At 36.6% G+C, this 15,168-nt stretch overlaps 1 protein-coding gene across 1 annotated transcript in view; it reads left to right on the plus strand.

Annotated features, from left to right (window-relative positions):
* itga8 (integrin, alpha 8) overlaps window positions 1-15,168 on the plus strand; it is a 72,394-nt gene that overhangs the window by 12,072 nt on the left and 45,154 nt on the right. The window contains exons 8-13 of the mRNA XM_016550745.1: window positions 316-360; window positions 4,424-4,467; window positions 5,132-5,188; window positions 5,723-5,775; window positions 7,163-7,368; window positions 12,305-12,496. Of these exons, the coding sequence (XP_016406231.1) occupies window positions 316-360; window positions 4,424-4,467; window positions 5,132-5,188; window positions 5,723-5,775; window positions 7,163-7,368; window positions 12,305-12,496 (597 nt within the window). The remainder of the gene's footprint in view (window positions 1-315; window positions 361-4,423; window positions 4,468-5,131; window positions 5,189-5,722; window positions 5,776-7,162; window positions 7,369-12,304; window positions 12,497-15,168) is intronic.

Here is a 15,168-nt window from a genome sequence, read left to right on the forward strand (position 1 = left end):
TCATAGCTCAATTCGGTGCTAAGTTTGTGCCTACTGATAACATTTCCATCTGGAACTACAGACCTCAAAACACTCATACACACACACATATTCTTTAAATACACACTTGAAAATCCTATGAACATTTTCCCTGTACTGTAAGTAATCATCATCACAGCTGGACTGTCATGATAATAGTGCAATCGATAATAAAATGATGAGATAAAACCAACATGAGTAAACATCGTTTTTAAACCCACTTTGGTAAGCAGCATCAACCATTCCTCTCACTGTAGTCGCTCTGGTTTTCTTATGTTCTCTTTCTGTGTCTGGTAGGTTACTCTGTAGCGGTCGGAGAGTTCACAGGTGATTCGGAACAAGGTGAGAACGTTTAAACCTTTTATATACGTGAATGATACAGATTAAAGGGATAGTTCACCCCAAAATTCTAATTTACTCCATCATGTTGTTCTAAATCTGTATGATTTACTTTTTTCTGTGGAACACGAAAGACTCCATGTGTAGACAGAACATACTTTAAAATATCTTCTTTGCTGGTCACATGTCGTAATGTTCGGGTTGAGTACCAGACCTTTCTCTCAGACACATAAACAAACCTCTACATCTTTTGTAGAGTTTGTGTATTAATGTGAGTGCATGAGAGAGAGCTCTGTCTCTGTGTGTGGTGGTTGTGTGGATTTGTTGCTTACTAAACTTTGATCGGACCCTTCAGCCTCAGACCATAATTACAGAGCACTCCCAGGATTCTGTCCCTGACATGCCACTCAGTGACAAACAGCCCATCTGCAGTCTGTCATCCCTCTCTAACACACACACACACATGTGTGCGCCCACATTGACTCATAAGCAATCATTAGCCTAACTATCCATCTGACAGTACCGTTCTGCAAAACCCTGCAACCTATTTACCAACCACCCACAATCCATCTTGAACAGACTAAAATCTGGAATAAAATAATCTTGTGTGAATTATTATGCTATATAATAGAGTGCACCTAATTGAAAAGTACACATTTTAAATTATAAAAAGATGATTGGTTACATTTTCTACATTGTAAAAAAAAAGCCAGTTAAGGTGAATAAAAAATGCAGCTGTGGTTGCCAGAAATTCACTGTAAAATACTGTGACAGTGGTTCTAATATTGCGGGATGGTATATTGGTGACTGTATGTTTCATTAGGTGATATAATGTTAAAATACCTATCTTTCAAAACTGCTACTGATACAGGTGCCACAATAGAAAACCACATAATGAATCAGAGTTAATTGCAAGTGGCCTGTCCATGAAACATGCTTAAATGGTACTTGCATACTTGCACTGGGTGATACAAAGACAAAACACCATGGTGGTAAAGCATATGACACTAAAATAATGCAATAAACATTAACTAAATAATGCAATAATTATCAACTACATATCTTATTATCACCCAGCTCTAATCTGGTAAATGTGACTATAAGGCATGGAGATATAAAATATTATAAACATTAACATCATGATTTTCTGTAAAGCTGCCTTAAAATGATGTGTATTGTGCTATAAAAGTACATTTGACTTGACAGAAAATGGAACAAAAAACACCCTAATGTACAAATATTAAGAAACAAAACTGTTTGATGAAATATAATCAAGTGATTTGTCCCACAGGGACTTTTGTCCATTTACTGTTTTTCATCGTAAATTGTATGGTACTGTAATTCAAAGATTTTATGTTCAAATTTTACTTCCAAACATCATTTTACTGTAAAATTACATATAGGTGCATCTCAATAAATTAGAATGTCGTGGAAAAGTTCATTTATTTCAGTAATTCAACTCAAATTGTGAAACTCGTGTATTAAATAAATTCAATGCACACAGACTGAAGTAGTTTAAGTCTTTGGTTCTTTTAATTGTGATGATTTTGGCTCACATTTATCAAAAACCCACCAATTCACTATCTCAACAAATTAGAATATGGTGACATGCCAATCAGCTAATCAACTCAAAACACCTGCAAAGGTTTCCTGAGCCTTCAAAATGGTCTCTCAGTTTAGTTCACTAGGCTACACAATCATGGGGAAGAATGCTGATCTGACAGTTGTCCAAAAGACAATCATTGACACCCTTTACAAGGAGTGTAAGCCACAAACATTCATTGCCAAAGAAGCTGGCTGTTCACAGAGTGCTGTATCCAAGCATGTTAACAGAAAGTTGAGTGGAAGGAAAAAGTGTGGAAGAAAAAGATGCACAACCAACCGAAAGAACCGCAGCCTTATGAGGATTGTAAAGCAAAATCGATTCAAGAATTTGAGTGAACTTCACAAGGAATGAACTGAGGCTGGGGTCAAGGCATCAAGAGCCACCACACACAGACATGTCAAGGAATTTGGCTACAGTTGTCATATTCCTCTTGTTAAGCCACTCCTGAACCACAGACAACGTCAGAGGCGTCTTACCTGGGCTAAGGAGAAGATGAACTTTTCCACGACATTCTAATTTATTTAGATGCACCTGTATAATGTGATGTTAATACATTCACAATGTTTTCCTGTATATGTGACCCTGGACCACAAAACCAGTCATAAGGGTCCATTTTTTTAAAATTGAGATTAATACATCATCTGAAAGCTGAATAAATAACCTTTCTCCATTTGATGTATGGTTTGTTATAGGACAATATTTGGCCGAGATGCAACTATTTGAAAATCTGGAATCTGAGGGTGCAAAAAAATCAAAACATTGAGAAAATCGCCTTTAAAGTTGTCCAAATGAAGTTCTTAGCAATGCATATTACTAAACAAAAATTAAGTTTTAATATATTTTTCAGTCTGTGTGCATTGAATTTATTTAATACACGAGTTTCACAATTTGAGTTGAATTGCTGAAATAAATGAACTTTTCCACGACATTCTAATTTATTTAGATGCACCTGTATAATGTGATGTTAATACATTCACAATGTTTTCCTGTATATGTGACCCTGGACCACAAAACCAGTCATAAGGGTCCATTTTTTTAAAATTGAGATTAATACATCATCTGAAAGCTGAATAAATAACCTTTCTCCATTTGATGTATGGTTTGTTATAGGACAATATTTGGCCGAGATGCAACTATTTGAAAATCTGGAATCTGAGGGTGCAAAAAAATCAAAACATTGAGAAAATCGCCTTTAAAGTTGTCCAAATGAAGTTCTTAGCAATGCATATTACTAAACAAAAATTACGTTTTGATATATTTACAGTAGGAAATTTACAAAATATCTTCATGTAACAGGATTTTTACTTAATATCCTAATGATTTTTGGCATAAAAAAATCGATAATTTTGACCCATACAATGTATTGGCTATTGTTACAAGTATACCTGTGCTACTTATGACTGGTTTTGTGGTCCAGGGTCACATATGGAAATGTATTAACAGGTTTTTATTAGCAGGTCTTAATTTGTTAAAATGACAATTTATAGAGTGTATTGATCATGGCCGCAGTAATTCATCAAATGATGATCATGAAGTATGGCAGATTGCAGTAGTTTGCTGTGTCATCCACAATTTACCACTCAAAACTGACCTGCAAAACAGAAAATGGTGACAAAATTGTGTTCAGCTCCATTTTTGAGGGTTATATGTGGTCTGTTACTTGATTTGCACAATTCCTTTAGCGAATCAGACGTTAGAACAATGCAGACAGCATGCACAAATAATCAACACTATCGGCGGTTTCAGTTCATTCTTCCCAGAATTCCCTCTCTGTCTTTCTCAGACATATGTTCTATCTGGTCTGGATTAGTGGTGAATCCAGAGAGGAGAGACATGCTGATCTCTTTTTGTCAGAGTTTCATACATGGCCTTTTGCTGTGGCACACTTTGTGGTCAAGCAAGGCGGGAAATTTGAGGTGGCCGGGGGAAGGGTCGAGGACAAGCGGGGCTGCGATGGGTCCCTGGGAGTCTGGGAGATTTCGAGTTAGAAATGAGGCAGACTTTTGAACAGTCCCTCTCCGATCTCAGTGGGTGGGACAGATCCGACAGACAGCCGCAAACCCTCCCACCACAACACTATCTCCAAGATCATCCATCAGGCCTCAGACAGCCTCTGTCTCCTCCACTATGTGTCTTTCTCCTCTCTGTCTCTCTCTTCTAAATATTTATAATAAATGAGTGACTGACACGGTGTTGACAGAGACGAGATTAACAACACTCACACGTCTCACCTCACTGTTTAGCCTGAGATGCGCTAGATAAGTGGTTGTGAGTGTGGAAATGTTCACTCATACACACTCTTCTCAAAACAAGAAAAGTGTATGTTTTATTATTGTTGAGTACTGAAGCACATCATTTGTTTCTTCAAACTCTGCAAGTCTAAAATATATAAAGCTGCTGACGCATATGTAAATATCTCAGGTATGTTTACTGTATGCTTTTCTTATGTCCTCTATGCAGAACTGGTAGCAGGGGTACCTCGAGGGGCTCACAGCTTTGGTTATGTAAGTATACAGTCCTAAACAGACTTTGTTTCCTGTGTTTCTGTCATGGTAAGATATGGAATCAAAGGTCATAGGGAAAGGTCAAGGGGGAAGGAAGAATGTGAGAAATGTTCAAGAGGTTAGTCACTACCTTTGTACTAAAATTGAAACATTTGTTTATTCAAATAAACAAAAAAAGCTGTATGTTTTGCAAAGACTGGTATTCGGGTAAAACCTCGTCACTTGTGTAAGTGCATGTGAGTTTCTCATCTGGATGTGATTTGAAGTCTTAAGAAGGAATTCCCAATTAGGCTGTAGCATCTAGGACGTAGGGGTGTCCCCTTTGGCCCTCAATTAAACAGAATCATATTCAGCTGGATGGGCGGCTTTTGAGGCAGACAGTGAATTTGCGTCTTTTTTTTTTTACTGCATGTTATATTCTTGGGTATTAGCCATATGGGGCTTTGTTTGATTTAGGATCTCAGTCGTACGTGTCCCATAAAACATCCACTAAGATCAATCTGGATGTAATTATTAGAGTGCTAAATGCCTAACATGAGGAAAATCACTCTGGTTTGGAGTGGAGGACAGACATGTGGTCAGATACACAAGTCCTGCAGTACATCAGAATCATGACGATGTGTTTTATTAGCACTAATACAATCTGAATTTTCTCTTATTACAGGTGGCTGTGATCAATGCAACAAACCTGACTTTTATCCAGAATTTTACTGGGGAGCAGGTGAGTGACTGTCCAGCCTTTGATTTGTTTTTTTAACTTCTGTTTTTAAAATTTTTGTTTTCTGTTTTTATTAGTTAAATATGCTATTTGTTCACTATGAATTATTTACAGGAGTTGTGGGTCAGTGCTAAGTTCTAAGTTGTGGAGAATGCAGCAGACAGCCACATTTTGACATACTTTACTATAATTATGATTGCTTTTCTATTTTTAGCCAGAGATGTAAAATGGCTCTTTTAGACAAGGAAAGTGTGTAGTGTGACTGTACTGCACATCTGGGTATATGCGCTTTGTCATTTAATGAATTTAATGCTGCCATAATCAATAAAAATTGCACAGAAACATCTCTTTTAAATGACTATTGTTGTTCTTTTGTGTTTTGCCTTCAACAGCCAATGGAAGGCTAAGCACAATGTTATTTAATATATTTATGTCTGGCTAAATTGGACCAAAGGAAGTTTTTGAATGAGACACAGACCTTATAATTGCATTTTCTCCATCTCACATTTCTATTTCATATACAACTTTTTCTGGCAGATGGCCTCTTATTTTGGATACACCGTTGCAGTGACTGATCTAAATGGAGATGGGTAAGTCAACATGGAAATTAATTTCTAATGACATGTAAGGTCATAAAACCTTAAAAAGTCATTGAGTAAGTCTGTCTACATTAAGGTCATTCTTATGAAATCTGTGTTTATCCCCATGTGAGGCAACTCAAAAGAGCACATTCTGTAGTCGTAGTACTTAGGTGTTCCTCAGGTCTGTCTGCATTGAAACAAGACTTTCTCATCTGTCCGCATTATTTGTTTTGAGCTAATTTAATTTACCAGCTCACGCTGTATTTAGTTACAAGGTGTATTCAGAACTAAATAGAACTTGGACCATATAAATCATATAAATAGGACCATAAGGTTTTATATGGGCTTTGGCTTATTTAGACTCATGCATTAAGCTCTGGTTTACTTGACCCTTGTTTAAATGCTCACATCGTCCAGGAGGGAATTTGATATGTATAAAATTTGTTTCTAATTTGGTCTTATGAGGATACAAAACTTTGCTGACACATCAGCGCCAAAGCTCCTTCTCTTATGTCTGAAATGCTGACATATGTTTATGCCATTAACTGAAAGGCTTCCTTACCAACGGTACATAGTTGAATACACAGTAAAACAGCAGTATACACAAAGAAAGAGCAGTTAAATGATACACCAGCAATGACCAACGTACAGAGCGAATTACAGCTCATTACACTTATAGCTGTTGAAATGGCTCATTTGCTGGAATCAGTCTTTAGTGTTGAAATCAATGTATCGTTTTTGTTCTTTTTTGGCTACTAAATGTGAAACGTATAAATCACAGTGATTTTTTTTTAGATATCAAATAACTTTGTTATATCTGTTATCTTAGATCTAAGAAGTCTGAGAAGTACAAATGTGAATTTTTCTACAACGTTTCATTCCATTTTATCATTGGAATTCCGCCACCATCTTTGTTGGTTTTAGTCCAGGTTATTCTCAGAATGCCCTGTTCCGAACTGTAGGAACATTTTGGTATTCCTCCATCGGTCCTCACTCAGTCCAAAACACACTCCTAAATTCATATCTCCAAGCAAAATGTCTCTGTTTTATATTATCAGCATTTATAAGATTTATGCTTTATCCCCCGCCATGATACTGTCATGTGCTGGCTCGTCTTTGTCTTCTCTGATGGCTCGTATTTTACAATGGTTCAGTGGTGCACTTCCTTGTATATATTGCTGTCTTGTAACCTCAAGGGTGACGTCTTGTATGATACTTTGACTTCAGACATGCACTATAAAGCTGCAGGTCTTTATTCAGTTGTTAACCATCCATTCAGTTTCCAAATAAAGCATCTTCAAAACAAATGCATGTACAATTTGTTACTTATGGGCCTCCCAAAATTCAAAACCAAGAGGTGTTTGTGTCAAATTTGTGAATTTATGTGCACGCACAGGCTAGATGACGTGCTAGTTGGAGCTCCACTCTACATGGACCGTGAGTTTGAGAGTAAACCTCGTGAGGTGGGCCGTGTGTACTTGTATTTGCAAGAGGACGTGCTTCTCTTCTCCCCTCCAATCACACTCACTGGAACGCACCTGTTCAGCCGGTATGGAAGTGCCATCGCCCCTCTCGGAGATATCAACCAGGATGGCTACCTTGGTAAGTGTTTGTGTTAGTTTCAGAGTGTTGTCTTGCATGTTTCAGGAGTTTTTACAAGGCCAGTGAGACAGAGGTATGCATATACACACATTTCCTACTTGTCTTTTTTTGTTTAGGATATCCTGTCTCTCTATCACACGCTTAAAATGTACAGTTCTAGCCAGTCGGGAAGGGTAAAATGTCTGCATTTTCCTGTGAAGAGTTGGGTGTAAACCACTCTGTTGCGTGTGTGTGTGTTTTGTTGAGTTTGTGGATGGAGGTCACATGGTTTATATTCCTGTTGCTATTCAACTACTAGTATTGCAAAATAAATAAATAAAGATCAACAAAAAAATTATATGATTGAAAAATCTACAATAAATCAGATTTAATTAATTTAATAATGTAGAAATTTATATTAAATACTGTCATAAATGTAACAATAAATAGTGTTTATAAATTTTAAATTATAAATGTAAATTCACCCCCAAAAATTATGAATTAAAGCTGAAATTGAAAATTTCGAGAATTTGAAATTTTGGTCAGAGCATTGTTGACCTGCATGGGCACACAGAAAAAAATCATTTTTGTTGAGCCCTGTCTCTCGGTTTCTGTCCTGATCATTGCTAATTATGTTGTCATGGCAGCATTTCTCTATTTATTATGATTTTTAAGAGATCTTTCTGAATCTGAAAGAAACCAGGTGTTCATGGGTGGAGTTTAGACCAGACTATTCAGCCACAGATCATCTCCATCTCTACAGACAGATTGAGTTGAGTTGTAGACAGGTTTTCTATTGTTCTGGTCACTGTGTGCATGCGTGTGTGTGTGCACATGTGCAGTTTATGAATCAGCTCCATATGTTACTGTAACACAATCTGATATGTCAGTGTAATTTTAAAATGACACTTGATGTGGATGAAAGTAAGATGAGGATATGATGTCCATACATGAAATGTAAGCCATCTGATTCTCTGATTTCCAAAAGCATGTTGTCATATAAGACTTTACAGCTTGTATGAAATGCCAGTGTGCTTGTGCTTGCCAGTGTGCCAGTGTAAGACTCAAATATTCTATATAATGTGTCTGTGAGTTCTATGGTAACAAAACACACTTTGATTTATGCAGGGGTTCATTTTGTGGATTACTTAAAGGTCTTGACTAATTTTTTCTGGCAATGTAAAAGTATCACATTATGAGATGATGCTGCCTTGGAGTTTTGGAGAATAATGACTTAATCAATAACTGATATGGTCATAATGAATCTGATATCACACACTGTATCTCTGTTTCACCAGCCATATGGCTGCACTGGTTTGATGAAGTGACACTTGTCACAGTGTCTCTGTTTGCTTTTGTACTCCTGCTGTTTGAATTATTCTGTCTTATAGCTAGTTGCTTGGCTTCTTTGTTCTGAGCTTTGTTTGTTCAGTTTTGTTGCTCTGTTGCCTCCAGATGGATCTGCTTTTGAGAGGATCCAGTGAGAGGCATCACTTATGTGTGTGGCTATACAGTTTGTAGTGTCCTGGGGTTTAGTGTTAGTTGTTGGCAGGCCCAGACAGAATCTATACTTTTTTTTTTTATTTCGCTGAATTTGGGAGAAAATCTTTTCAAATTGATCATTTATGAAAGTACATTTAACAAAGTGCATATAAGAGCTTATAATTATAATTCCATTAGGGCCAGAAAATGAGGTTAGGCCCTTGAGCATGACTTTACAATACATGTGTGTTATTTTTGGATCCAGTGGTTTCTTATGTCTGTAAAATGTCTGTTTCCCTCCACTGTGGCATGTAGTATATGTATGCAGTCAAATAAGGCCAAGCCACACAATTAAGTATCTTGTAAAGTGTCATAATGAATTCGGTCTCATATATATTATGCTGTTCTTTTTCGCCGACCGTCTGACTGTTAATGTTGGGGGTCTTTGGGCACTGTGCCAGCTACTGTGCCCACTGCTTGAAAACAGGAAAAGGAAATGATCAAGAATCACCAACAACACGCGACGGATATTTATCGAGAGGAACTCGCCCAAGAGAAACAGTGAAACGGAGCATTATTACATACGCTGACGCACTCGTGCGCACACTTCCCACTCACACACACACACACACAGTGGTCCAGTGGACGGAAATGAGCACTTTCTTGTGGTGATGATTTTATTTTTCTAAGTCTAATTAAACTTTTCGTTCCCGTCTACCTCAGAACGGTTTGCTTAGCTCAGAAGATTTCCATGAGCACACATTCCTCTCAGATCTGTCATTAGTCATGGGCTCTCTCTCTTTCCCTATTCTGTATCCTTTGATTCCTTTGTTTTTGTCAGTTCTTTGGAGTTTGTCAGTTGTTTTCATTATAGAGTGAGGACATAGATACTCAAAGCTTGGCCTATGGGTGAAATTCAGCTCCCTGTGAGGTTATCAGCAGATATAACTATCCTAAACAACATTATGGTTTTTTACAGTTCAGTTGCAGTTTCCATGTCTACACTACAACCAAGTGACACAACAGGACAAAAAGCCTTTATATTCAGAAAGACTGTGTACACCGCTCTAATTTTGCTCCATCACACAACTTGCTTGTAGCGTAGACAGCCTTGATGATTTGTCACAGTCACACTGATTTGATGCTGGGGTGCAGACTAGAGTAGATGCTGGCGTAGACGTGTGTGTATATATATATATTATAAGACAATTAATTGTGTGTCGTAATTGAACACATCACAGTGGAGAGAAACAGACGTTTTACAGACATGAAAAAACACTGTTTCCAATAACATGCATATTATTAAATTATGCTCATGGACCAAATCACACTCCACTTTCGGCCCACATTCTAATGGACTTATAATAATAATGGCTGATAAGAATTAGATATATTTAGTAAATTACATTAAATTCTATTTTATTTTAAAATACCCTATGAGTCACTATGAGTTTGATTGACCTGCATTCTGACTAATTCTAATAAACTCAACAGGAAAGTTAGTAGATTAAAATTGGTGGATTTGAAGTTGAAAATTGGTGTGTATTGATGTCTTTCCGTGGTTAAAACGTTAAACTTTCGGATGTTCATTCATGTTTATTTCATGCTATAACTAGTAGGAAGAAATGATCTGTCCACATAATACTTGAACTGAGGCACTACAGCGATCTGTCACGAAACATTAAAGAGCCACAAAATGGTATTTATTGTTTGAATTTCTAAAAAATTACAAAATTTTGTTTCATACCAGAAGTAACCTGCTTTGTCTTGTAACCTGCTCTGCAATGTCAGTGTCCTCTTTATGCCTCATTATATTTTTCACTATTGGTGCATATATGCACTTTACTTTAATGGGAGGATCTGAAGTTAGCATACTGGATGCATTTATGAATTTTATGAATGAATTTATGTGTAAATAAGATGTCACGATTAAATTCACATGGTCTACGCTAAGTGAAAAGGCTCTTTCAAAGAGGTTCCAGCACTGTTTTGATAATTATATAAGGCTGATATGCAGTAAGTCACACTTTTAAACCAAATGAAAGCCGTATATCATTACTATTACCAGATAATTCAGTGGCCCCTGGTAATTTTCTAAAAGCAGCCCTAAAGCAAAGTAATGCGAATATCCCTGTCATAGATCTTTATAGAGCTTATTTCCTCAACATCCCCTCAGTCGCTCTGTTCCTCTGCCTTTCTGCCCCTCAGTGGGCATCTCCGTCTGGGTCAGCAGTTCTCTGTTTCTTTAGTTTTCCCCTCGTGTGCGTGTGCTGCTGCCCAAATGTAGGTTAATGATTTGAGCAGCGCTGCTGGCAGGAGGAACACTTGAACAGATAACCCTACCCTGGAGATTTATTGGCCATGCAGTAGTGGACTTGGACTTGTGCTTGTGCATGAGTCTGTTATTGTTCTGTAATAGTCCCTCAGTGCCGAAGAGAAAAGAGCGGTCTCTCCCTGCAGAGCTTTGTGTAAATCATCGGTATTCTTTTCAGCAGCATCCTCTGTTCTTCCACATGAAAGCATCTCTCTGTTCCTCTCCAACATATCAAACACTGAAATAATCAATAATAAATTATAAATTACAAAATGAAGCAGATCCAAAGGTATATCACTCAGTGTGAATCCTGGTCTTCTTGTAGGTACTGTATGGAAGCCTGTTTTTATGTTAGAATAAAAACTAAATTCAGCTTTGTGACTTTATCAAATATCTATTCATATCTCACAGTTGCAACTTCATGTCTTTCTGTATCTCACAAAATGACTTTTTATCTCACAACTGAGACTTTATATCTCACATTGTAACAATATATTAAAAAATTTTGACTTTTGTCTTACTGTTTAAACATCTCACATTGCGCCTTTATCTTGCAATTGCCACTTTATATCTCTCAATTTTGAATTGATATCTCAAAATTGAGACTTTTTATATGACAATAAAGAATTTATATCAGACCTTATATCCCACCATGTGACTTTATGTAACAGAATTGCGACTTTATCTAACAATTTTTTTATCTCACTGTTTAGACTTTGTATCACAATACAACTTTATATCTCAAAATTAGGATTTTAGATTTCACATTGCGACATTGTCTCACAACTGCAACTTCACATCTCACAGCTGTGACTTTGTCTTATGTTGTGACGTCTCACAATTGCAATTATGTTTCTCAGAATTGAGACTTTACTATTTAGACATTATTCACCATAATTGTTATTTTTATAACACAGGTGAGACTTTAAATCTCACAATCGATACTTTATATCTCACAATACAGCGACTCAGTTGCAACTTTGTCTTAATTGTGACTATTTCTAATTTTTAACTTCCTCTTACAGTTTTTATTTTATTTCTTAACACTGATGAAGAAACAGGCTTCCACAGGTAGACTGAGGTTGGAAACAAATTGGATGTACATCTTTTATATGCTGTTATTGATCAAATATTGTTGTTCTCCATCTTTTTCTTACTCAGACGTGGCAATAGGAGCTCCGTTCGCAGGAGAGGATCGTGGTGGCAGGGTCTTCATCTATAACGGGCAAAAATCTGGGCTGATATTACAGGCATCTCAAGTGCTGAAAGGCGACTGGGCCTCATCCGCCGTCCCAGCAGGCTTTGGATTCACCCTGCGTGGAGATTCTGACCTCGATAACAACCAGTACCCTGGTGAGTAAAGAAAAGCTTTCAGTCTCTTCCTCTCTCTGTTTACGCAAGTTTCTGTTAAGACGATCATGCTTAGGAACTGATGTAAGCCAGGGAGATCAGATGTAGGAGGAATGAAAGAATGGACAAAGAAGAAAAAGACTGGACTGAGAGATCCAGGTTGAGTCACATTGTTGGTCAGTCCATGGGTCATTTTTTACAACTGTGTGCAAGTGTTTCCACTCATTCTTCTTCATTTCTTGGTCTTTTCTTTGTCTCCTTTTATGGAGGGATATTGTTTCTGCATATTTTTCTCGTTACTATGTTTATCGTGGTTTATTTATCATGTTTTTATTGAAAACAAAGAAGGTCAGATCTTATTGAACATTTAGATACTTTAAAGTCAATCATTTTGAGACTGTGGGGATAAATATTTGCAGGTGACTGAACAAGCTATTTATAGCATGTGTGTGTGTGTGTGTGTGACAGATTGTTGTGTGGCAGATGTTGACTGGGCTCCAGATGAAGTTTCAAGGGTTCAACTCTGTTTCTTTTAGACATTCTGGTTCTTTCTCTGGTTCTTTCACATAAAATTTTATCATGAAAGATTAATAATTGCTTTATTGTGGCTGAAATCAAACTTTTTAAAGTGTTTGCAAACAAATATGGTATATTATGTGATGTATTCAACTGTGTCCATACAAAAAAAAAAGTTTATCCATAATATATCCTGAAATGTCTTGCTTTCAGGCAAAAGAGCCTCTAGTTTCCCTGTTGAGGTCTAGCAGTGTTGAAAAATGAAGAAACCGTGGCTTTATTTTGAAGTTATTAGTTTGGGCATGGATTAGTTTATATTGATTTGAACTGCCAGAGTGAATATCCAGAGCTTTCTGAAGAACATGTTCTCACAATCCAACACACCTGCGCCATAATCTTGTTTTGACTAACAGAAATATGAATCAATTGTTTCATAGAAACTGCAAAAACATCCAGTGTGTTTCTAAAGCTAAACTCTGCTGTAACGCCTCAAGCCCGTTTCAGCAAAAACAGAGCCGTGTGTTCATTCTTTCTGTCCTTTAATCTCCTCTTTCATTTTTTAATGGCATTGTACAAAATCATCAAAGCAGATGCTGTCACATGCTTTCTTTAAAGAGACGGGAAGTCAGATGGGTAGGCAGCTTAAATGCACATGTGTGTGTTGAGCGAGTGTGTGGGTGTTTATTCTTTCATGGCGACAGGATTGTCATCTTAAATATGCTCTAATAAAAGCAGATCTTTTCCATACATGAAAACCTTCAATGGATGGCAAAACGATCACGCACAGGTGTACATATATACACACACCATAATGTTGAACAGACTCGGAAACCAAAACGAAAGACAGAAAAGAGGTTTTCCTGTCTCTTATTCTCAAAATTGATAAATTGCAGCTTTTTAGAGATGTGATCTCAGTAATCTTTGATCAGTGTGAATCTTTTAATCGGCCTCTCAGTATATCATTGAAGTGTGTGCATGTACATTTTTACATGGTTTATCACTTTCGTCAGTTCATTTAGATTAAAATCACTTCGTTTTATTCCTCGTTTGTAAGGTGCTTTGGATAAAGCCATGTGTTGAACTTTTTATTTTATTCTTTGAAGTCTGTCGATAAAGTTGGTTATGGTTTCTTGCACCATAAATAGTCATAATTTAGTTTTACATGACTATTTTATACTTTGTAGATTTTGACATGTAATCATGTTAGTTATGTTGATCGTTCTAACATATTCTGAAAAAAGATTTTGCAGCTTAGTTTCCATAAATGGTCTTGGTTGAAAGGGGAAGTAGCTTTGTGCCCTGAAACAAGTTACAGAAATTTTGTAACTTGCTTGGTCTCTATTTATCTGCCTTTCTACTGGGTAGCTCCATCCACTATAACATCTCATTGGCCCAAAATCACACTCCTCATAATTGTACATTAAAGAGATCACCAAAAAAAATGAAAATGGTCATTTACGCACCCTCGTGTTGTTCCACAGCGGTACAACTTTCTTTCTTCTGCGGAACACAGAAGACATTTTAAGAAGAAAAAAAAAGCGCAGTGTTTTTTGTCCATACAGTGGAAGTCAATGGTCACCAAAACTTTTTAGTTACTAACATTCTACAGAATACCTTAAAAGTCATTCAGTTGAGGGACAGAACAACATGAGGGTGACGGACAAAATTTTAATTTTTGTGTGAATTATCCCTTCAATATCTTCTGATTGGCTGTGGTTTTGTCTTATTGCGCAGCAATTACATGTCCATCATGTACAGTGTTGGGAAGGTTACTTTGGAAATGTAATAGGTTGCAGATTACAAGTTACTCTAATAAGTAGTATAACTATTTCAATTACTTTATTAATGTAACTGATTACATTTGATTGTTTTTTGAATACTTTTCTAAATTTCTAACGAATGTTTTCAGCTGTTAATTATTTTGAAAAATTAAACCAGGCAGGACTTTAGACCTCTTTTTACTTTGAGATTGTTCTGAGGTTAAATACAGGTTTAAAATCATAACAAGATATAGTTTAATAGCTATAGCACTGTTTTTGAAATCAAATCTTTGCATAGCTATGACAGGAAATACTGGCATCTAACAATGCTTTAGAAAAAACAGTTAATCTTAAAAAATAAAGCATATACATAAATCCAAATAGGAAATAAAACCGTTA

The sequence above is a fragment of the Sinocyclocheilus rhinocerous genome, unplaced genomic scaffold (genome assembly GCF_001515625.1).
Source record: "Sinocyclocheilus rhinocerous isolate Xijiao unplaced genomic scaffold, SAMN03320098_v1.1 scaffold2059, whole genome shotgun sequence".
Taxonomy (NCBI): domain Eukaryota; kingdom Metazoa; phylum Chordata; class Actinopteri; order Cypriniformes; family Cyprinidae; genus Sinocyclocheilus; species Sinocyclocheilus rhinocerous.